At 48.3% G+C, this 24,629-nt stretch overlaps 1 protein-coding gene across 2 annotated transcripts in view; it reads left to right on the top strand.

Moving 5' to 3' along the window:
• The window catches only part of KIDINS220 (kinase D interacting substrate 220), a 195,357-nt gene that overhangs the window by 60,087 nt on the left and 110,641 nt on the right, over positions 1–24,629 (top strand). For both annotated transcript variants that reach the window (XM_069728062.1, XM_069728063.1), the window contains exons 17-18: positions 18,852–19,141; positions 20,287–20,427. In XM_069728062.1, the coding sequence (XP_069584163.1) occupies positions 18,852–19,141; positions 20,287–20,427 (431 nt within the window). The remainder of the gene's footprint in view (positions 1–18,851; positions 19,142–20,286; positions 20,428–24,629) is intronic.

The raw sequence follows: 24,629 nt of genomic DNA, 5'->3' as shown, positions 1-24,629 counted from the left end.
TGCGAGCAGATTCTGCTTCTAAAAAGTCACTGACTTCTTTACTTTAGCAAGCTTGCCATTTATTTGGGGAGAAACTAGACCAAATCATTTCTGACGCTACCGGAGGGAAGAATAAATGTCTTCCCCAGCAAAAACCTGCCCGGTCTGTTCGGAATCAACAAGTTTCGATTCCGGTCCTTTCGTAACAACTCAAGTTGGTCCTCCACTTCCCCTAGTTCGGGATGGCGGGAAAACAGAAATCCTCAGGTCTCATACAGACCTAACCGTTCCTGGAAACCCAGACCGAGACCTTCTGGCCCTAAGGCATCCGCATCCCTTAAACTTTCTACACAATGACTCGTCGACGTGTTCGGCAGACACCAACAAAGTAGGCGGACGTCTTCTTTCGTTCCGTCAAAATTGGCTTTCGGTCGTTCACGACGAGTGGGTCAGAGAGCTCGTGTCTTCCGGATACAAAATCGATTTTTCTTCCATCCCACCTCCGCGCTTCTTCCAGTCTTCTCCCCCCAAATCAAGGGCGTCACATCTTCAGGCCATACAGGCGCTTCAAATGGACTGTGTCATTGTTCCGGTCCCTCGAGACCAAAGGTTCAAGGGGTTTTACTCCAACCTATTTGTGGTCCCAAAGAAGGACGGGACTCTACAGCCCATACTGGATTTCAAACTTCTAAACACGTTCGTACGGGTCTGACACTTCAGGATGGACTCGCTCCGTTCCGTTGTTGCGTCCCTGGAAAAAGGAGAGTTCCTTGCATCCATAGACATCAAGGATGCTTATCTACATTTCCCAATTTTATTGGTCGTCCATGACAGCACCACGGAGAGAGGGGATCCGCCCTTCAGGAACAGGAAACCTACAGATACATAAGGGCGGCACCTCTCCCACGCATCAGTTGGTTTCCTGTTCCTGGAGGACAGGATGCCCTACAGATATATCCGTAATACATCTGGAATACCCAGGCCGGCTGTCCAACTCAGGTAGCGAGGGGGTCTCCTACCTCGGGCAGTACGGCTCCCCGGAAGCGCCACGGTGGGTCGGGTAGGGCTCCATGACAGTGAGCGGAGCAGGGGAGCGGAGTCCGGAGGATGTCTGTCTCCAAGTGCCAGCAACGGAGGTGAGTATTCCACACACCCCCCCCAGCCCCCCCCCCTGGGTCCGTGCGGTCATCCTGGAGCCTCTGCGGCTCCTGCGTCCCGTCGGTCGTCCTGCCGGGGGGCTTGGCATGGCGGTGTGCGGTGGGGTCGGCCGGCGGCGCCATGCCCAGGCTTCCCTGCACGTCCCTGTGCGCTCTTTCCGATACCAGAAGTGACACGGCAGGGGGCGGGGCCTAAACCGGAAGTCGGGCGCCGGTCGGCTTCTGCTGCAGGCGCTGCTGTGCTGCAGCCATGTGCAGCGATGGCGGCGTGGTGGTCGGCTGTAGGGGGACTGGCGGCCACATGGGGAGGGGGTGGTACTGCTGGCCACACACCTGCTGACAATCCGGATCCGGGGGCAAGGGCTATATATAGCCGCACAGAAGGCTGCAGGGCTGCTAATAAGCCCATCTGCAGCAATGGATGAGCCAGAAGCTCCCGTCGGTCTGCTGGTGCAGGAGCAGGACAGAGCCTCGGAAAGGTCTCATGCTAACCCCCAGCCGAAGACCCGCGGAAGCAGTGATCAGCCCAGTCGCAGGACTTCATCTAGACTGAAGGATCTGGTTCGCTCCCCCAGTAATCCGGTACCTACCGCTGCTGCCTGGGTAAGAGATCTTCGTGAACGTGCCCTGATGCCGTCTTTTCCTATGTTTTTTCCTTAGGGGAAAAAGTGCGCTGGTAAAGCAAAGAATAAGGAGTGTGCACTATGTGGTTGCCCTTTGCCAGACGCCTACCCTAAAAGACTGTCAGTTGTGTGTGCGACAGACGGTAGGGAGTAAGGAAATATATGATATATACATTGTATAGCGGTAGTACTAGTTAACCCCTTCCCGACCTTTGACGCATACGCTGCGTCATGAAAGTCGGTGCCATTCCGACCCATGACGCAGCATATGCGTCATGGAAAGATCGCGTCCCTGCAGGCCGGGTGAAAGGGTTAACTCCCATTTCACCCGATCTGCAGGGACAGGGGGAGTGGTAGTTTAGCCCAGGGGGGGTGGCTTCACCCCCTCGTGGCTACGATCGCTCTGATTGGCTGTTGAAAGTGAAACTGCCAATCAGAGCGATTTGTAATATTTCACCTAAAAAACTGGTGAAATATTACAATCCAGCCATGGCCGATGCTGCAATATCATCGGCCATGGCTGGAAACACTTATGTGCACCCACCCCACCCCTCCGATCGCCCCCCCACCCCCCCGATCTGTGGTCCGCTCCCCTCCGTCCTGTGCTCCGCTCCCCCGTCCTCCTGTCCGCTTCCCCGTGCACCAATCACACCCCCTGTGCTGCAATCAAACCCCCCCGCACTCCGATCCCCCCCCCGCACACAGCGACCCCCCCCCCCGTGCTCCGATCCACCCCCCCCGCACAGCGATCCCTCACCCCGTGCTCCAATCCTTCCCCGTGCTCCAATCCTCCCTCCCGTGTTCCGATCCACCCCCCCCATGATCCGATCCACCCCCCCGTGCTCCGACGCCCCCCCCGTGCCCTGATCTCCCCCCCTTATACTTACCTGGCCGCCCGAGGTCCGTCCGTCTTCTTTCCTGGGCGCCGCCATCTTCCAAAATGGCGGGCGCATGTGCAGTGCGCCCGCCGAATCTGCCGGCCGGCAGATTCGTTCCAGAGTGAATTTTGATCACTGAGATATATCCTATCTCAGTGATCAAAATAAAAAAAATAGTAAATGACCCCCCCCTTTGTCACCCCCATAGATAGGGACAATAAAAAAAATAAAGAATTTTTTTTTTTTTCACTAAGGTTGGGGTAAGAACTAGGGTTAGGGTTAGGGGTAGGGTTAGGGGTAGGGTTAGGGGTAGGGTTAGGGGTAGGGTTAGGGGTAGGGGTAGGGTTAGGGCTAGGGTTAGGGGTAGGGGTAGGGTTAGGGCTAGGGTTAGGGTTAGGGTTAGGGTAGGGTTAGGGCTAGGGTTAGGGTTTCGGTATGTGCACACGTATTCTGGTCCTATGCGAATTTTTCCGCAGCGGATTTGAAAAATCCACAGTGCTAAACCGCTGCCGATTTATCGTGGATTTACCGCGGTTTTTCTGCGCATTTCACTGCGGTTTTACAACTGCGATTTTCTATTGGAGCAGTTCTAAAACCGCTGCGGAATCCGCAGAAAGAAGTGACATGCTGCGGAATGTAAACCGCTGCGTTTCCGTGCAGTTTTTCCGCAGCATGTGTACAGCGATTTTTGGTTCCCATAGGTTCACATTGAACTGTACACTCATGGGAAACTGCTGCGGATCCGCAGCGTTTTCCGCAGCGTGTGCACATACCTTTAGAATTAGGCCATGTGCACACGGTGCGGATTGGCCGCTGCGGATTCGCAGCAGTGTTCCATCAGGTTTACAGTACCATGTAAACATATGGAAAACCAAATCCGCTGTGCCCATGGTGCAGAAAATACCGCGCGGGAACGCTGCGTTGTATTTTCCGCAGCATGCCAATTCTTTGTGCGGATTCCGCAGCGTTTTACACCTGTTCCTCAATAGGAATCCACAGGTGAAATCCGCACAAAAAACACTGGAAATCCACGGTAAATCCACAGGTAAAACGCAGTGCCTTTTACCCGCGGATTTTTCAAAAATGATGCTGAAAAATCTCATACGAATCCGCAACGTTGGCACATAGCCTTAGAGTTGGGTTGGAATTAGGGTTGTGGTTAGGGTTAGGGGTGTGTTGGGGTTAGGGTTGTGGTTAGGGGTGTGTTGGGGTTAGGGTTGTGATTAGGGTTACGGCTACAGTTGGGATAAGGGTTAGGGGTGTGTTGGAGGTAGAATTGAGGGGTTTCCACTGTTTAGGCACTTCAGGGGGTCTCCAAACGCAACATGGCGCCACCATTGATTCCAGCCAATCTTGTATTCAAAAATTCAAATGGTGCTCCCTCACTTCCGAACCCCGACGTGTGCCCAAACAGTGGTTTACCCCCACATATGGGGTACCAGCATACTCAGGACAAACTGCGCAACAATTACTGGGGTCCAACTTCTCCTGTTACCCTTGAGAAAATAAAAAATTGCTTGCTAAAACATCATTTTTGAGGAAAGAAAAATGATTTTTTATTTTCACGGCTCTGCGTTGTAAACGTCTGTGAAGCACTTGGGGGTTCAAAGTGCTCACCACATATCTAGATAAGTTCCTTGGGGGGTCTAGTTTCCAAAATGGGGTCACTTGTGGGGGGTTTCTACTGTTTAGGCACACCAGGGGCTCTGCAAACGCAACATGACGCCCGCAGACCATTCCATCAAAGTCTGCATTTCAAAAGTCACTACTTCCCTTCTGAGCCCCCACGTGTGCCCAAACAGTGGTTTACCCCCACACATGGGGCATCAGCGTACTCAGGAGAAACTGGACAACAACTTTTGTGGTCCAATTTCTCCTGTAACCCTTAGGAAAATAAAAAATTCTGGGCTAAAAAATTATTTTTGAGGAAAGAAAACGTATTTATTATTTTCACGGCTCTGCGTTATAAACTTCTGTAAAGCACTTGGGGGTTGAAAGTGCTCACCACACATCTAGATAAGTTCCTTTGGGGGTCTAGTTTCCAAAATGGGGTCACTTGTGGGGGGTTTCTACTGTTTAGGCACACCAGGGGCTCTGCAAACGCAATGTGACGCCCGCAGACCATTCCATCAAAGTCTGCATTTCAAAAGTCACTACTTCCCTTCTGAGCCCCCACGTGTGCCCAAACAGTGGTTTACCCCCACACATGGGGTATCAGCGTACTCAGGAGAAACTGGACAACAACTTTTGTGGTCCAATTTCTCCTGTAACCCTTGGGAAAATAAAAGATTCTGGGCTAAAAAATTATTTTTGAGGAAAGAAAACGTATTTATTATTTTCACTGCTCTGTGTTATGAACTTCTGTGAAGCACTTGGGGGTTCAAAGTGCTCACCTCACATCTAGATAAGTTCCTTTCGGGGTCTAGTTTCCAAAATGGGGTCACTTGTGGGGGGTTTCTACTGTTTAGCCACATCAGGGGCTCTGCAAACGCAACGTGACGCCCGCAGAGCATTCCATCAAAGTCTGCATTTCAAAACGTCACTACTTCACTTCCGAGCCCCAGCATGTGCCTAAACAGTGGTTTACCCCCACATATGGGGTATCAGCGTACTCAGGAGAAACTGGACAACAACTTTTGGGGTCAAATTTCTCCTGTTACCCTTGGGAAAATAAAAAATTGCGGGCTAAAATTCATTTTTGAGAAAATAATTTTTTTTTTTTATTTTCATGGCTCTGCGTTATAAACTTCTGTGAAGCACTTGAGGGTTCAAAGTGCTCACTACACATCTAGATTAGTTCCTTTGGGGGTCTAGTTTCCAAAATGGGGTAATTTGTGGGGGATCTCCAATGTTTAGGCACACAGGGGCTCTCCAAACGCGACATGGTGTCCGCTAATGATTGGAGCTAATTTTCCATTTAAAAAGCCAAATGGCGTGCCTTCCCTTCTGAGCCCTGCCGTGCGCCCAAACAGTGGTTTACCCCCACATATGGGGTATCTGCATACTCAGGACAAACTGGACAACAACATTTGTGGTCCAATTTCTCCTATTACCATTGGCAAAATAGGAAATTCCAGGCTAAAAAATCATTTTTGAGAAAAGAAAAATTATTTTTTATTTTCATGGCTCTGCATTATAAACTTCTGTGAAGCACCTGGGGGTTTAAAGTGCTCAGTATGCATCTAGATAAGTTCCTTGGGGGGTCTAGTTTCCAAAATGGGGTCACTTGTGGGGGAGCTCCATTGCATAGGCACACAGGGGCTCTCCAAATGCGACATGGTGTCCGCTAACAATTGGAGCTAATTTTCCATTCAAAAAGTTAAAAGGCGCGCCTTCCCTTCCGAGCCCTGCCGTGTGCCCAAACAGTGGTTTACCCCCACATATGAGGTATCGGCGTACTCGGGAGAAATTGCTCAACAAATTTTAGGATCCATTTTATCCTATTGCCCATGTGAAAATGAAAAAATTGAGGCGAAAATAAATTTTTTGTGAAAAAAAAAGTACTTTTTCATTTTTACGGATCAATTTGTGAAGCACCTGAGGGTTTAAAGTGCTCACTAGGCATCTAGATAAGTTCCTTGGGGGGTCCAGTTTCCAAAATGGGGTCACTTGTGGGGGAGCTCCAATGTTTAAGCACACAGGGTCTCTCCAAACGCGACATGGTGTCCGCTATCGATGGAGATAATTTTTCATTCAAAAAGTCAAATGGCGCTCCTTCCCTTCCGAGCCTTACCATGTGCCCAAACAGTGGTTTACCCCCACATGTGAAGTATCGGTGTACTCAGGAGAAATTGCCAAACAAATTTTAGGATCCATTTTATCCTGTTGTCCATGTGAAAATGAAAAAATTGAGGCTAAAAGAATTTTTTTGTGAAAAAAAAGTACTTTTTCATTTTTACGGATCAATTTGTGAAGCACCTGGGGGTTTAAAGGGCTCACTATGCATCTAGATAAGTTCCTTGGGGCGTCTAGTTTCCAAAATGGGGTCACTTGTGGGGGAGCTCCAATTTTTAGGCACACGGGGGCTCTCCAAATGTGACATGGTGTCCGCTAAAGAGTGCAGCCAATTTTTCATTCAAAAAGTCAAATGGCGCTCCTTCCCTTCCAAGCCCTGCCGTGCGCCCGAACAGTGGTTTACCCCCACATATGAGGTATCGGCGTACTCAGGACAAATTGGACAACAACGTACGTGGTTCAGTTTCTCCTTTTACCATTGGGAAAATAAAAAAATTGTTGCTGAAAAATCATTTTTGTGACTAAAAAGTTAAATGTTCATTTTTTCCTTCCATGTTGCTTCTGCTGCTGTGAAGCACCTGAAGGGTTAATAAACTTCTTGAATGTGGTTTTGTGCACCTTGAGGGGTGCAGTTTTTAGAATGGTGTCACTTTTGGGTATTTTCAGCCATATAGACCCCTCAAACTGACTTCAAATGTGAGGTGGTCCCTAAAAAAAATGGTTTTGTAAATTTCGTTGTAAAAATGAGAAATCGCTGGTCAAATTTTAACCCTTATAACTTCCTAGCAAAAAAAAATTTTGTTTCCAAAATTGTGCTGATGTAAAGTAGACGTGTGGGAAATGTTATTTATTAACTATTTTGTGTCACATAACTCTCTGGTTTAACAGAATAAAAATTCAAAATGTGAAAATTGCGAAATTTTCAAAATTTTCGCCAAATTTCCGTTTTTATCACAAATAAACACAGAATTTATTGACCTAAATTTACCACTAACATGAAGCCCAATATGTCACGAAAAAACAATCTCAGAACCGCTAGGATCCATTGAAGCGTTCCTGAGTTATTACCTCATGAAGGGACACTGGTCAGAATTGCAAAAAACGGCAAGGTCTTTAAGGTCAAAATAGGCTGGGTCATGAAGGGGTTAAATTACATAGGGTATTTTTTTCCGCTCCCATAGGTGGTGGAAGAGTCTCCCGATTTTACTTCAAACCTTAGAGAAATTATCAGGAGAGAAGTAAGATTCCTTAAAATCCTTGTCCCAAAGGGAGCCTTCCAAGAGAAGAAGGGAGCCTAGCGTCTCAGATTCAGATTCGTCTACTGCCCCTAGGAAAGAATATGATTCGGAAGCCTCCGTCTCCTCGGCATCCTCTTCAGAGGAGGATGCTTATCGATTCTGTTTCTCGCTAAACCAGATAGACAGACTGGTTAAATCAGTCAGATCCACCATGGGGGTGGCTGACGAAAAACAAGAACTTTCGGCGCAAGACCTAATGTTCGGCGGTCTAGACCCAAGAAAATGCAAATCCTTTCCACTTAAGGTACCGTCACACTAGACGATATCGCTAGCGATCCGTGACGTTGCAGCGTCCTGGCTAGCGATATGGTCCAGTGTGACAGGCAGTAGCGATCAGGCCCCTGCTGTGATATCGCTGGTCGGGGAAGAAAGTCCAGAACTTTGTTTCGTCGCTGGATCTCCCGCTGACATCGCTGAATCGGCGTGTGTGACGCCGATTCAGCGATGTCTTCGCTGGTAACCAGGGTAAACATCGGGTTACTAAGCGCAGGGCCGCACTTAGTAACCCGATGTTTACCCTGGTTACCATCGTTAAAGTAAAAAAAACAACCACTACATACTTATCTACCGCTGTCTGTCCCCGGCGCTGTGCTTCTCTGCTCTGGCTGTGAGCGCCGGGCAGCCGGAAAGCAGAGCGGTGACGTCACTGCTGTGCTCACAGCCAGAGCAGAGAAGCACAGCGCCGGGGACAGACAGCGGTAGGTAAGTATGTAGTGGTTGTTTTTTTTTTTACTTTAACGATGGTAACCAGGGTAAACATCGGGTTACTAAGCGCGGCCCTGCGCTTAGTAACCCGATGTTTACCCTGGTTACCTGCATCGTTGGTCGCTGGAGAGCGGTCTGTGTGACAGCTCTCCAGCGACCCTGCAGCGACCCTGCAGCGATCCGGATCGTTGTCGGTATCGCTGCAGCGTCGCTTAGTGTGACGGTACCTTTAATGACAGGGTTCAAAACCTTGTCAAAAGAGAGTGGAAAAAGCCAGAAAAAAAAGGGCTCCCTACCACCGGCCTTTAAGCAGAGATATCACTTTGACGACCCCTTGGTGAACACTGGATAAGACACCAAAATTAGACGCAGCGGTGGCTAAAGCTTCGAAGAAATCCTCTATTCCCTTCGATGACATGGCTTCCTTAAAAGATCCTCTTGATAAGAAAGCAGACTCGTTTCTTAAAGGGACATGGGAGATGTCGGCTGGTGCTCTAAGACCTGCAGTAGCTGCGACATGCGACAGATCAATGATGGTCTGGCTGGACCAACTAGTGTCTAATCTAGAAGATGGAGCCTCTAGGGAATCCATATTAAAATCCCTACCAACAATCCAGAATGCCGCTGCTTTTCTCGCAGACGCATCCGCAGATTCTGCAAGGATGGCAGCTAGGGCTGCAGGGTTATCGAATGCGGCACGCAGGACCCTATGGCTGAAGTGTTGGCCCGGCGACATTCAGGCCAGGTCCCGTCTTTGCTCTATCCCGTGCGAAGGAGAATACCTGTTTGGTCCGGTTCTAGACGAACTACTGGAGAAGGCCGGTGATGAGAAAAATACATTTCCCAGTCTACCGACCACTTCTTATAGGCGTCCCTTCACAGGGAAAAGATTCTTTCGCAGAAGGCCGGCCAGGGACCAGGGCAGATGGGACGATAAAAAGAAAAGAGGTACTGGATTCATGTTTGGAGGTGGGGGACGTCAGGAGCCATTCCATGAGATCAAAAAGCCACCCCAATGACTAGTCGCCCCGGTGGGAGGTAGACTATCTGCCTTCTACCCAGCCTGGTCCAAAATTTCCAGTAGCAATTGGATTTTGGGAATAATAGCTACGGGTCTACGGCTAGAGTTCTCCTCTATCCCTCATAATTTCTTCAGGGTTACCCCGCTCATGTCCTCTGCAGCAGAACAGATGGCCCTGGAAATGGAAATTCATGACCTGCTCAGTAAGAAAGTCCTATCAGAGGTTCCGGAAGGAGAACGGGGTAGAGGATTCTACTCTCCTCTATTCCTGATACGTAAACCAGACGGCTCCTTCAGAACTATTATCAATCTGAGGGCTCTTAACAATTTTCTGACCATACAACCGTTTAAAATGGAGACCGTTAATACCGCAAAAAAACTACTGTTTAAAAACTGTTTTATGGTGGTGTTGGATTTAAAGGACGCCTATTACCATATTCCAATTTATGCAGGACACCAAAGATTCCTGAGGGTAGCGGTCCGGTTAGATGGGGTGGTCAGACATTTCCAGTATAGGGCTCTCCCCTTTGGTATATCGGTCGCCCCCGTGTATTTACTAAGGTCATGGCTGAGGTAATGGCCCACCTGCAGGAGTCTGACATTCTGATAATCCCCTACCTGGACGATCTCCTGATAGTGGGTAAAACAGAGGAGCACTGTTTAGAACTACAAAAAGTAATGTCTGCCGTGGAGCATCTGGGATGGTTACTAAATGTCAAAAAGTCCCAGCTACAGCTCATGAAGGTGCAGCGATTTTTAGGCCTGACCTTGGATTCCCAGGATCAGGAATGCCGTTTGCCTCACGAGAAAATAGATCGCCTGCACCTTCAAGTGCTAAACGCCTCCAAAAATCCCACCATGTCCCTTAGAAGAGCGATGTCTCTGTTAGGCTCTCTCTCTTCCTGCATTTCAGCGGTCCGATGGGCCCAGTATCATACCAGGATACTTCAGAGCAAGGTGGTGTTACAGAAAGAAAATTTTGGGGGGTCACCTAGAGAGCCAGCTGACCTTGTCCCAAAACACTATTGTATCCCTCGAATGGTGGCTAGACCAAAATAATCTATCCACGGGGGTTCCCTGGGAATACAACGTAACCCGTATAATCACCACAGACGCTAGCCCTTCTGGTTGGGGGGCTCACATGGGTGAGATTATAATTCAGGGACTTTGAGACCAGCTTCAAACGGAAATGTCCTCTAATTTGAAGGAGTTAATGGCGGTGGAGCAGGCAGTTAAAAAACTCCTTGTCTGTCTACAGGGCCACCACGTGCGGATATTCTCTGACAATTGGGTCACCGTGGCATATATCAATCAGAGCAGCACTTTCTCTCATTGACAGCTCTTCACATAAGGGTAGCAGAAAATACTATGGCGGATTACTTAAGCCGCAACACTTTGAGGCAGGGAGAATGGTCACTAAACGACGCTATCTTCTATCTCATTGTGGAAAGATGGGGTCAACCGGAGGTAGATCTTTTTGCCACAAAAGAAAACCGAAAAGTGACACAATTCTGCTCTCTGAACCCCAGAGAAAATCCTCTGTCAGTAGACGCCCTCCTCATAGACTGGAACTTCAGGCTAGCTTACGCCTTTCCTCCCCTGTCTCTACTTCCTCTGGTGGTGAGGAAAATCAGGAAGGACAAGGCCAGAGTTATAGTAATTGCCCCCTTTTGGCCCAGAAGGACGTGGTTTTCATGCCTCAGGACCATGTCGATATCCGACCCATGGGTCTTACCAGACATTCCAGATCTCCTATCCCAGGGCCCAGTCTACCATCCTCGGGCAGTTGGCCTTCATCTGACGGTGTGGATTTTGAGCGGTCGCTGTTAAGAGATAGAGGTTTCTCGCCGGGCCTGATTAACACGCTGCTCAAAAGCAGAAAAATAATCACCACCAAAATTCACGTCAGGATCTGGAAAAGATTTCTTCAAAACTCGGGGGTAGTAGCTGGTCATTCAACACCAATAGACCAGATATTGGAGTTTTTGCAAAAGGGGTTGGATATGGTGTTATCCCCAAATACTTTTAAAGTACAGGTGTCAGCCTTAGGGGCCCTCTTTGGCTGCAACATTTCTGAAAATTATTGGATCAGTAGATTCATTAAAGGGAACCTGTCACCCCGTTTTTTAAAGATTAGATAAAAATAGTGTGAAATAGGGGCAGAGCTGGGCTTTACATTAGTGCCTTTTTGGTGCCTTTATTCCCCCGTTAGGCTGCCGAAATACCTTTGTGAACTGGCCGTTTTGTCCTGTCACTCAAGTTGGTCAGGTCGGATGGGCGTGGTCAAATAGCGGTTCCTCCCCCCTGCTTCTCGGCGTGTCTGTCATAAACGCGATCTGTGAATCGCATAGATTGCGCTCTTTCTTAGCAGTTGCGCAGTGAATTCGCCTCTGGCGCCTGCGCATTATGCTTAGCATAATTTACATCATTGGGCATAGCATAATTTACATCACTGCGCATGCGCGGGTTGTAACTTTAGCCTGGGTGCCCCGGAAGTGATCATATGGGCATAGTGTTTATCTGGATGCCGGTAAAATTTTCTCAGCCCGAACTGCGAGCGTAAGTTTGGTGCCAAAATTACGCTCGCAGTTCGGGCTGAGAAAATTTTACCGGCATCCAGATAAACACTATGCCCATATGATCACTTCCGGGGCACCCAGTCCATATTAATGTGTAAAATAAAGAATTAAAATAAAAAATATTGATATACTTACCTCTCCGGAGGCCCCTGGACATCTTTGCTTAAAATGAGCGCGTTTAGAGCCTTCCATGACGTCGCGGCACACGACCAATCAGAAGCCGTGACGTCATGGAAGGCTCTAAACGCGCTCATTTTAAGCAAAGAAGGCTGCCGGTTACCAGCGGTGATGTCCAGGGGCCTCCGGAGAGGTGAATATATCAATATTTTTTATTTTAATTCTTTATTTTACACATTAATATGGATCCGATACCGATTCCCGATACCACAAAAGTATCGGAACTCGGTATCGGAATTCCGATACCGCAAGTATCGGGTATCGGCCGATACTTGCGGTATCGGAATGCTCAACACTAGTTACGACCCGCGCATGCGCAGTGATGTAAATTATGCTATGCCCACAGTTGGGCAAAGCATAATACGCAGGCGCCAAATTAGACGTTACTGCGCAGGCGCTAAACACAACGCCAACGGCGGGACTAAATTGCGCAGGGAAACGCAAGAGGTGGGGGAGGAACCGCTATTTGACCACGCCCATCCGACCTGACCAACTTGAGTGACAGGACAAAACGGCCAGTTCACAAAGGTATTTCGGCAGCCTAACGGGGGAATAAAGGCACCAAAAAGGTACTAATGTAAAGCCCAGCTCTACCCCTATTTCACACTATTTTTATCTAATCTTTAAAAAACGGGGTGACAGGTTCCCTTTAAGGTGTCAAAAAGGTCTAGGCTAATAATGAAGAATAGGGTCATGCCGTGGGACTTAAACTTAGTCCTCATGGCCATGACAGAAGCTCCATTTGAGCCAATTTCTTCGGCTTCTATTAAAAACCTGTCTCTTAGGGTCACCAGGAAGGCTACTTTAACGTCAGCTCGTAGGGTAGGTGACATCCAGGCGTTATCCAGGCTTCCCTCTTACATGCAACTTAGAGATGATAGAGTGATACTTTCTCCTGATCCAGCATATCTTCCTAAAGTAGTGTCTAGATTCCATAGAACACAGGAGATAGTTCTTTCATCTTTCCTCCCTAATCCTACTAATGATAAAGAAAGGAAACTACACACTATAGATGTAAGAAGATGTATCGTAGAGTATCTAGCAGTGACTGATCCTTGGAAGATAGATAATGCCCTATTCGTGTCCTAGCAGGGTAGCAGGAAAGGTCATAGAGTATCAAAATCTACGTTAGCTAGGTGGATGAGGGAGGCTAACTTGCTGGCATACGTCTCAAAGGGCAAGCCTGCGCCTGAAGGTTTAAGAGCGCATTCCACTAGAATTATGGCTGCCTCGTGGGCGGAGAGGTTAGAGGTGTTGATCGACCAAATATGTAAGGCTGCTACTTGGTCTTCTCCAAACTTTCTATAACCATTATAGATTAAACCTGGGTGCTTCCTCAGACCTCTCTTTTGGTGTAAGGGTGCTGCAAGCTGTAGTCCCTCCCTAAATAGTTACTCTCTGTAATTCTGTCCGTGGTACTGTCATGGACGACCAATAAAGTCTTAGTTACTCACCGGTTATCTGTGTTTTTCGATGTCCATGACAGCACCCGTACATACCCTCCCATCTTCTTAAGTTCTGGGTGTACACCTCTTCCCTTTTTTATATAATCCACTCGTGATGAATAGTTAGCCGTAGTATCGTTTTATATAAATTATGCTGTTAATCTCGGTGGTCCTCTTGTGCTCTGTAAACCAACTGATGCGTGGGAGAGGTGCCTCCCTTATGTATCTGTAGGTTTCCTGTTCCTGAAGGGCGGATCCCCTCTCTCCGTGGTGCTGTGGACTCCGAAAAACACCATTAACCGGTGAGTAACTAAACCTTTTTCTCTCTCCTCAACAGGTCCTGCGCTTCGCAGTCTAGGAAGAACACTTCCAGTTTGTGGCCTTGCCCTTCGGACTCGCCACTGCCCCAAGAGTCTTCATGAAGGTTATGGCAGCCGTCATGGCCATTCTTCATGCTCGGGGAGTGGTAGTTCTTCCATATCTGGACGACCTTTTAATCAAGGGTCCATCCCATTCTGCTTGCGAGGAGTCTGTAAGTATCACCGTGGATTCTCTTTCTCGCCTGGGTTGGAAAATCAACTTTGAGAAATCATCTCCAGTGCCGGCTCAGCAAATCTGCTTCCTGGGTATGATTTTGGACTCTTCCCGCGGGTTAGTCATTCTCCCTCCAGAGAAGGTCTTGTCATTACAACAGGGAGCGCGCAAGCTCTCTCGCCCAGTCCCTGACTCCATTCGCTTCACGATGCACATCCTCGGGAAAGTGGTTGCGGCGAAGGAAGCCGTTCCGTTTGTGCAGTTCCATCTCCGTCCCCTGCAACAGGCGCTGCTGTTACCCTGGGACAGGAGTCCGTTCTCTCTCGACCATCGTTTTTGCCTGTCCCCACAGGTCAGGCAGACCCTCAGGTGGTGGACGCTGCAGTCCTCCTTGGACCAAGGGAAGTCCTTTCTCCCAGTGCGCTGGTTAGTGGTGACCACCGATGCCAGTCTTTTGGGCTGGGGCGCAGTTTTCAATCGCCACACAGCACAGGGTCGTTGGTCCACAAGAGAGTCGCGTCTTCCAATCAATATCTTGGAGATTCGAGCGATCACACTTGTCTTACGTAACTGTCACCACCTTCTCGCAGGCCATCCCATCAGAATCCATTCCGACAATGCCACAGCCGTGGCATATATCAACCGGCAAGGGGGAATCCGCAGCAGGGCAGCCATGCTCGAAGTCTCACACATCCTACGCTGGGCCGAGACCAATCATTTGCTCTTCTTGGCGATCCACATACTGGGTGTGGAGAATTGGGAAGCGGACTTCCTAAGTCGCCAAGGTCTTGCCTCGGGCGAGTGGTCCCTCCATCCGGAAGTCTTCCAGCAGATTTGTCTTCGCTGGGGGACGCCGGATGTGGATCTCTTGGCCTCGAGGCTAAACAACCAGGTTCTCCAGTTCATTGCTAGATACCGCGATCCTTGCGCCATCGGAGCAGATGCTCTGGTGTTGTCGTGGCATCGGTTCCAGCTGCCATACATATTTCTGCCTCTTCCTCTGCTCCCGAGAGTCATCAAGAAGATCAGGGCAGAGGGGAGACCGGTGATCCTCGTCGCGCCGGACTGGCCGCGCCGAGCATGGTACGCGGAACTCGTCCAAATGGTCGCAGACGTCCCTTGGCGGCTTCCAGACCGCATGGATCTTCTCTCGCAGGGCCCGATTTGCCATCAGAACTCCGGGGCCCTGTCTTTGACGGTGTGGCCGTTGAATCCTGGATTTTAGCCCAAGCCGGATTCTCTCCAGGGGTTTCTTCTACCATGATTCGTACTAGGAAACCCGTATCCATGCTCATTTATCATCACACCTGGCACATCTTCTTTTCATGGTGCAATGCCCATGGACGTTCTCCTCTGGGGTTTTCCATTCCGTCCATTCTGGAGTTTCTACAATCAGGTTTAAAGTCAGGCCTTGCCCTAGGCTCGCTCAAGGGACAAGTGTCCGCATTGTCTGTTGTATTCCAGTGAAAGATCGCTTCCAGACTGCCGATTAAGACATTCATCCAAGGAGTCTCCCGGGTGGTCCCTCCCTATAGAATGCCTTTGGCTTCATGGGAGCTTAACTTGGTTCTCGGAGTTCTTCAGGAGGCCCCTTTCGAACCATTGCAGGACATCTCTCTCACCCTCCTTTCATGGAAGGTGGTCTTTCTCTTGGCGATTACGTCAATCAGGAGAGTTTCTGAGTTGTCGGCCCTCTCTTACCGACCCCCTTTTCTGATTTTTCACCAGACAAGGTAGTTTTGAGAACCTCTCCCTCTTTCCTACCTAAAGTCATCTCCTCCTTTCATCTAAATGAGGACATTGTCTTGCTGTCATTCTGTCCGGCACCAACTCATCGTATCGAGAAAGCTCTCCATACTCTGGATGTGGTTGGAGCTCTTCGGCGGTACATATCTCACACGGCTCCCTTCCGTAAGTCGGATGTCCTGTTCGTGCTTCCGGAGGGACATAGGAAAGGTCTACCACCCTCAAAGGCCACTCTAGCCAAGTGGATTCGCTCCACTATTCAGTAATCTACCGCGTCAGGAACACCCCTGTCCCAGCAGGGATTAAGGCGCATTCGACTCGGTCGGTCGGTGCTTCTTGGGCCATTCAACACCAGGCTTCAGCAAAACAGCTTTGTAAAGCTGCGACTTGGTCCAGTCTGCATACCTTCACGAAGCACTATCATGTTCATACCCAGGCTTCGGCAGATGCTGCCCTTGGCAGGTGCATTCTGCAGACAGCGGTACCTCAGTAAGCCAGTGTACATGGGGTTTTAGCAGTGCAATTGTTCCCCACCCAGGGACTGCTTTAGGACGTCCCATGGTCCTGTGTCCCCCAATGAGGCGTAGGAGAAAAGGAGAATTTTGTGTACTCACCGTAAAATCTTATTCTCCAAGCCAATCATTGGGGGACACAGCACCCACACTGTTAGCCTATTGGCTGGATGTTGTTGTGGTTTGTTCCTCAGTTTTTGACATAGTTTACTTGTCTTCGTTTTTCTTATACTCCCACTGCTTTACTACCGAACTGGGTCATTACTGGCCAGTCAAAGGGTGTATACTGCAGAGGAGGAGTTAATTCTTTGTGTTTACTTGGTGTCCTCCTAGTGGCAAGCAGCCTAACGCTCATGGTCCTGTGTCCCCCCAATGATTGGCTCAGAGAAACAGATTTTACGGTGAGTACACAAAAATCTCCTTTTTGGATTTCATTATCAACTGTTCTGATCCACAGCTGCAATCGTAATTCTCCCGAGGACCTGCAGAGTCTGCACAGAATATGATTTGATGATTCAGAAATGGACTTTTTGTTAACACAAATCAATTCTACAGAAAGCTGTTCCAGAATACATTACCAGGCAGGCAGAATGCTTTGTCCAGTGTCCTCCCAAGTGCTACGCTCATACAGTGCACAAATAACCTTTCCTTTGCCCTACAGTATAGTACCCAAATAGCAGTACCATAATGTGGTTAAAGAACCATTAGCCTAAGAGGGGTGTGCAGTGCTGCCACCAATATACTGCAAAGATAATACCCTGTGCAGTCTCTATCAATATAAAAAGGTTTACGCTGGGTGTAAATGTTGGGGGAGGATCTGAAGAGACCCTTCACTGTTGACTCAGTGATTTTCAAATTAATTCACAGGGCTTTGACGGCAACTGAGAATGACCAGACGGAGACGTGTCTGTTTGGGAGGATCAAAGGCAAATCCCTAATCCCGTTTATTGTGTCGCACTTTTCATAATCTTAGCAAGATATACTTCAACCAATAGCATAAAATCACACTTGCAGCACTTAACCTATAAGAATACAGAAAAACTGGAAACTACATATATAGCCGTGTCTATGTGGCATAGAGAAAAATATAACAGCTTGTATGTCAAGGTCTCGTAGAAGAACAATACACCCTCAGTGTCATATCTTGTCCAGGCTGGAACAATCTGGCCCCACAACATCTATGAACTTTTACCTAATTAAGTAACAGAATTTATCTCGTAAACAACAAGATGAAGTCACAAACGCCACCGTTTGCGTGGGTTTCCTCCGGGCACTCCGGTTTTCTCCCACATTCCAAAGACATACTGATAGGGATTCTAGATTGTGAGCCCCATCGGGGACAGTGATGATAATGTGTGCAAAACTGTAAAGCGCTGCGTAATATGTTAGCGCTATATAAAAATAAAAAAATAATAATAACCCTTCACCTAAAGGGCTTGTCCAGTCGCCTCCGCTGATCATGTCATGGCAGCTATGTCTATACATTGAACAGAGCTCCACTACGCAGGTCCATCATGTATGGACCAACATGTAGTGGCTGCTGCCAGGCTTTCTGAAATGTTTACACTCATCAGGAGCTGGGTGGGGGGTGCTAGGTATCGGACCCCCCCACCGATCTGAATTAGATGCCCTATCCTTACAGGAACCATGTAGCATTACTTAAAGCATTGGGTCACATTTTGTGTGGTCCCAATCCAAAAAGACACAAATTGTTTGTCTGACAGATTTACTATACATGGGACATGGATGCCTTGTATATCAGAAGAATGGGGTCTCTTGTCCCATAGGGCACTGCAGTACGGAGTGTGTGAAGTAGACAGGCCGGGTCTGTGGCTCCACGGTAGTTTATGGGTGATATAAAATCCCTAACCAAAGCCGTGTGTGTTCATGCCTTTTTCCTCAATAGGGTATATTCACACAGTTTTTTGTACGAGGATTTAATTGTGGATTTTACTATAAAATACCTATAAAAAGTTGCTTCCTATGGGGTTTCCAATTAATTTTAATGATAAATGCTCAAAATAGCTTTAACAAAGCAGTGTGGCGGCAGAGGAGCTTTTTTTCCCTTTAAATCAATCGGAAGCTTATTTAAAGGGTTGTTTTCCGTGATTTTCGGTGCAGGATATGTTTTGTATCCTAGCTGATTGGTGGCGTTCGGACTCCTGTAAATAGTATTTCCACCTATCAATAATGGTATATACCCTACTTTCCATATACTGCAAATGTCACAGAAGGGAATACCACTTTGCTCATTTCTGCCCTTGGTATTGGTTCAGTATGACAATGTGGCCTTTGGACCAAAAAAGATTGTGCACCCTTGGTGTAAAGTGATGTCTCAGATAAGGCACTGCTGGTACATCTCGAGATTGCCTTTGTGCAGAGGCTGATGCCCTGTATTATGTATATATGGAAACATTGCCAGCGGTGAGACATACTCGGTAACCTTCACTTACTTATTCTAGGCAAAAAGAAATGGAAGAAAACCTGCTGCCTTCCATCATTTGTGATCTTCATCTTCATAATGGCTTGCATCTTTGCTGGAGTGATCTTGCTGGCCATCTTCAAAGTAGACCCTAAGAATATGACGGTGAACGCTATCCTCATAGCCGTGGCCTGTGTGGTTGGCTTGGTGTTAATCCTGAACTGTCTCACGTGGTGGCAGGTGATGGACTCCATCCTGAACTCCCAGAGGAAGCGTCTTCATAGCGCAGCCTCCAGGTTGCACCGGCTGAAGAGCGAGGGGTTCATGAAGGTCAGTGCCAGTATGACTATGGGTATTATGGTCAGGTGGCTTTTATTGTATAACCAACCACCCCAACTTCTAAATTGAGGCTGCAAGTTGAGAGGACGAGGTGGTTTAACTAAGATGTTTTAGAGGTGAACAAAATGATTTACATGGCCCTGGTCTGGTGGTCACATCGGTGGTGTGTGGTGTCCTGACCAAAGCCGGACAAGACTTCTCATACATGCCAGAATTTCCCCAGTGCCTCTTCCTATTAGTATGCAAAGTGCATCATCATCATCATCATCATTGTTGCAGCTTGAAGCACTCGGGCCTAGAGAAGAAGCGCCAAGAATTCTGGCAGGCAGGAAGAGGTTTGCAGAACTCTAGTCTAGTGGCTGCTAGACCAGGGCCCTCAAATCTTTTTGATGATCTATAAAGGAGTTATTTAACTGTATTTACTCTGGGCCTAACAACTAGCAGACAGGTATTTGATAACTACATGCCTGTTATGCCCGGCGCCGATCTCTGCCAGCACAGGGTGGTCACTAACCTCTCGTGTCGGCGATTCTTCGGCTTCCGCTGACGTCACATCGACAGAGCAGCGGCTCTTATTTGGCTCTCCGTTGATGTTGAATGACTGCCCACATCATACTGGTAGAGAGCCGGCTGTCAATCAGAATGACATCGGCAGTCATGCCCTGTCAACAGATCAACCTGGAAGATGACGAGCTGCTCTGTTGACCTGTAGTGGCTTAAGCTATGGCAGGAGTCGGCAGTGACCGCTGTGAGCCCAGCGACAGGTAGAACAGGCGGATGGTTAGTAATTGCATGTCTGGTCATGTTTAGGCGCATAGTAAAAAAAAAAAAAGTATAATAGTCGTGGACAACCCCTTTAATGTTTGTTTGAAGTCTTGAAATCTTTGTGTCTTAAGAATTGCATGCTGAAATCGGTCCAGGTTTCTTCCTTTTTCGGATAAGGAGGGGGGTCTTGGCTTTCCTGCTCCCCCATTGCAGATATTGAAGAGGGTGGAGGCCTCAGCCATTTGTGAGAAGTGGGGTTGGGTGATGTGCTTCTTCCTTCCTTTCATTGGACACATTGTGGATGGCCCTGGGACACCTGTGTCTATCACCATTTTATAATATGCTTATCCCTATTACAATGTTTTCTGCAGGTTTTGAAGTGGGAAGTAGAACTGATGGCGAAAATGGCAAAGACCATCGACAGCTTTACCCAGAACCAGACGAGACTGGTCGTGATCATTGATGGCCTGGATGCCTGCGAGCAGGACAAGGTCCTCCATATGCTGGACACGGTACGTATGGCCTCCTTATTACATGTCAACACGGCATTCACGTATCCCCGGTGCTCCGCACTCACAGCTTTCTCAGGTGTTTGGGCAAATGTACAGAACATGGCAAGAACCGTAGGACCAGATCTTCTGGATCTGCTGTGACCAGGATACTGAGGGTATTATATGGGCAAGTTCAGGTTTCATGGTTTCTCTTTTTTTTTTTGTGTGTGTAAGTTTTACATTTTAATAAGCAGCTGGCTACATGCATCAGAGGCAGTTACTAGTGGATTCTGTGAGCAGATAGTCTATATTAGAACATGTAAAATACAAGGTTGTGGAGGTACCATGATCTGCCATGATGTTAGAACCTCACCTCAGGCGGTGACAGTTGGAGGCGTCTGTCAGGCGGCGGCACTGATGCACAGCAGTTCAGCCAATCGGTGACTTTCTAGTACTAATTGGAAGTGCTGATTGGTAGGAAAGTGATCGGCATTTCACCAATCATCTCACCGAAAAGTGCTCAGAGGTAAAGAAATAGCCGCTGACACATGGGGCGGTGGTGTAGTGCAGAGTCTGCGGAGGACATCTGGGCAGCAGGAAAAGGTCCGATGATGAAGTGTGACCTATTCTACTGCAGTCTGAAACCAGTGTGTGGGGGTGAGGGGTTGATGAAGGAGTTTTAAGGATCTTGTGACCACTTAAAGGGAACCTGTCCCTCCAGAAAACGCTTTTTATCTGCAGGTATGGGGTTGATCTGTTGATAAATAGCATAACAACGCTGCTCGGCTGCTTTACTGAAAGTGCTTAGTGCGGCTACCAGCAGAAAATTAACTTCTTTCCTTCCAGGAGACGCTGGCTTTCCGTCATGGCTGCGTGCACAGAGGGGCTACGTAATGGCTGTTGTAAGCACCCTCCAGCACTTTGGCAGCAGTTTTCCACAGATATGCTGCAGGGTGAGGCCGCAGATAAGATTGTGCACTGCTAAATGACACCAAGTAGAGCGTCTGACGCTGCCTGAACCCACCGGTGAGCGTCTCCAGGCACAGCAGGAGGGAAGTGCCATGGGGGGCATTATACTGTATATAGGGACCCTCTGCTGTCATTATACTGTATATAGGGGCTCTGGGGCCACAGTGCTGTATATCGGGGCCTCTGGGGCCACTGTGCTGTATATCGGGGGCTCTGGGGCCACTGTGCTGTATATCGGGGTCTCTGGGGCCACTGTGCTGTATATCGAGGGCTCTGGGGCCACTGTGCTGTATATCGAGGGCTCTGGGGCCACTGTGCTGTATATCGAGGGCTCTGGGGCCACTGTGCTGTATATCGAGGGCTCTGGGGCCACTGTGCTGTATATTGGGAGCTCTGGGGCCACTGTGCTGTATATCGGGGGCTCTGGGGCCACTGTGCTGTATATCAGGGGCTCTGGGGCCACTGTGCTGTATATCGGGGTCTCTGGGGCCACTGTGTTGTATATCAGGGGCTCTGGGGCCACTGTGTTGTATATCGGGTGGTCAGGGGCCACTGTGCTGTATATCGGGGGCTCTGGGGCCACTGTGCTGTATATCGGGGGCTCTGGGGCCAATGTGCTGTATATAGAGGGCTCGGGGTTTGCAGTGCACTAGGCATCACAATGCAGCACCATTTACTTGTATGACACCGTGATGTAGCTGCTACATGGTGAACTTTGGCCATGTGAGCATGGCGTGCTATGTTGTCCCAGCCTAAACAGTATTCTGCTCTCAGATTAAATAGCAAAATTCTGCTGACAGATTCCTTTTGCTCTAGTGATGATTTGGGGTTTCAGCGGGTGATTTAAAATATAAAGTGTAACTTCTTTAGAAAATGACAGAACAGATACTTTTTGGTCATTTCCCTTCCTCCACCTCCACCTCCCATCCTCCTCCCCCCCCCCCCCCCCAAATAAAGTAGTGACCCAAAAGGTACCGGTAAAAATTACAGCTGCTCCTGTGAAAAATCAAGCTTCCTACTCCGTTCCTTAAAAATGATGCAAAGCAAGAGTGAAATTATAATTGACTTGCACATAATTTGGTCTTTACACAATTGCACTGACAAATAGAATGAAATTCACAAGTGCCAGGAAAACCTGTGTTAGCCACAAGTGGATAAATCTATAGATGGGAAAAGGTGCATGTGTAAAAGGGTAATGGTCCTTGTAAGAATGTATAGTCGTACTTAAAGGGGTTGTCTGGCACTAAACCATTGGGGACCTCTTGGTATAGGTAATGAGTATGAGGTTACTGGGGTCTGACACCCAGCAATCGCCCTGGCAGCGGCCGGATGTGGCAGTGTACTGGGGGGTACATATCAGGCCTGTACAATGCTTAGTGGCCGCTGCAGAGTAATGCACCGTGTCTTTCTTCTACTCTCTTACGGAGGAGATGAAATGCAATGACCACTGAGCAATATATGGAGCGGCCGCGTTTCGCTGCGTAGTTTGCGCACATCTGGCCGATACTGATGTATCTGATCAGGGTGGGGTTGGCTGGTGTCATACCTCCACTGATTGTTTAGTCTGGGATAAGTCTTTTTAATTATCTATTAACACACACAAAAAGGCAAAGGATTACACTCCAGCATGCATATGTATACTGACGAATCGCCATCGCAGAGGCTTCATCTGGGGGTAGTGTGCATCCCTATGTAATCGTGCTAAATACTGGATGTTGTATCGAATAGGATTAATGGAACCAAAATATCTATAAAACATAATCAAAAAAATGTATATCCCATAATAAATCTTTTTGTATAGCAAACGCCATCCACCTCGTCCTGCAAAATAACACATTTTAGGTTCCGAGTGATTGCCTTGAATAGTTGCTGCAAACAGTATGGTGTCTTAATTACAGGCTGTACATCCCGGCCGGTGGCTGGTGCTGGATACATCATAGAACTGCTGTTTTACGGCCATAATTAACAGCATTGGAAGTTCTGCAAACCATCTACACGACTATTAATTCTGTTCCGATGGCCGATTGCTGGGAATTTTACAACCAGCCTGAGTTTGTGCCCAGAGGGCTGTCGTAGAGGCTGACATGGCAGCTCTCCAATGCTCCAGCACAGGTATATGATAAAGAGTAGAGGGCTGTCATAGAGGCTGACATGGCAGCTCTCAATGCTCCAGCACAGGTATATGATAAAGAGTAGAGGGCTGTCATAGAGGCTGACATGGCAGCTCTCCAATGCTCCAGCACAGATATATGAATAAGAGTAGAGGGCTTTCATAGAGGCTGACATGGCAGCTCTCAATGCTCCAGCACAGGTATATGATAAAGAGTAGAGGGCTGTCATAGAGGCTGACATGGCAGCTCTCCAATGCTCCAGCACAGATATATGAATAAGAGTAGAGGGCTTTCATAGAGGCTGACATGGCAGCTCTCAATGCTCCAGCACAGGTATATGATAAAGAGTAGAGGGCTGTCATAGAGGCTGACATGGCAGCTCTCAATGCTCCAGCACAGGTATATGATAAAGAGTAGAGGGCTGTCATAGAGGCTGACATGGCAGCTCTCCAATGCTCCAGCACAGGTATATGATAAAGAGTAGAGGGCTGTCATAGAGGCTGACATGGCAGCTCACTAATGCTCCAGCACAGGTATATGATAAAGAGTAGAGGGCTGTCATAGAGGCTGACATGGCAGCTCTCCAATGCTCCAGCACAGGTATATGATAAAGAGTAGAGGGCTGTCATAGAGGCTGACATGGCAGCTCTCCAATGCTCCAGCACAGATATATGAATAAGAGTAGAGGGCTTTCATAGAGGCTGACATGGCAGCTCACCGATGCTCCAGCACAGGTATATGAATAAGAATAGAGGGCTGTCATGGAGGCTGACATGGCAGCTCACCGATGCTCCAGCACAGGTATATGATAAAGAGTAGAGGGCTGTCATAGAGGCTGACATGGCAGCTCACCGATGCTCCAGCACAGGTATATGATAAAGAGTAGAGGGCTGTCATAGAGGCTGACATGGCAGCTCTCCAATGCTCCAGCACAGGTATATGATAAAGAGTAGAGGGCTGTCATAGAGGCTGACATGGCAGCTCTCCAATGCTCCAGCACAGGTATATGATAAAGAGTAGAGGGCTGTCATAGAGGCTGACATGGCAGCTCTCCAATGCTCCAGCACAGGTATATGATAAAGAGTAGAGGGCTGTCATAGAGGCTGACATGGCAGCTCTCCAATGCTCCAGCACAGGTATATG

Source organism: Ranitomeya imitator, chromosome 5, assembly GCF_032444005.1.
Source record: "Ranitomeya imitator isolate aRanImi1 chromosome 5, aRanImi1.pri, whole genome shotgun sequence".
Classification (NCBI taxonomy): domain Eukaryota; kingdom Metazoa; phylum Chordata; class Amphibia; order Anura; family Dendrobatidae; genus Ranitomeya; species Ranitomeya imitator.
Note: the sequence above shows the minus strand (reverse complement) of the source record. Positions and strands in the feature narration are given on the sequence as shown.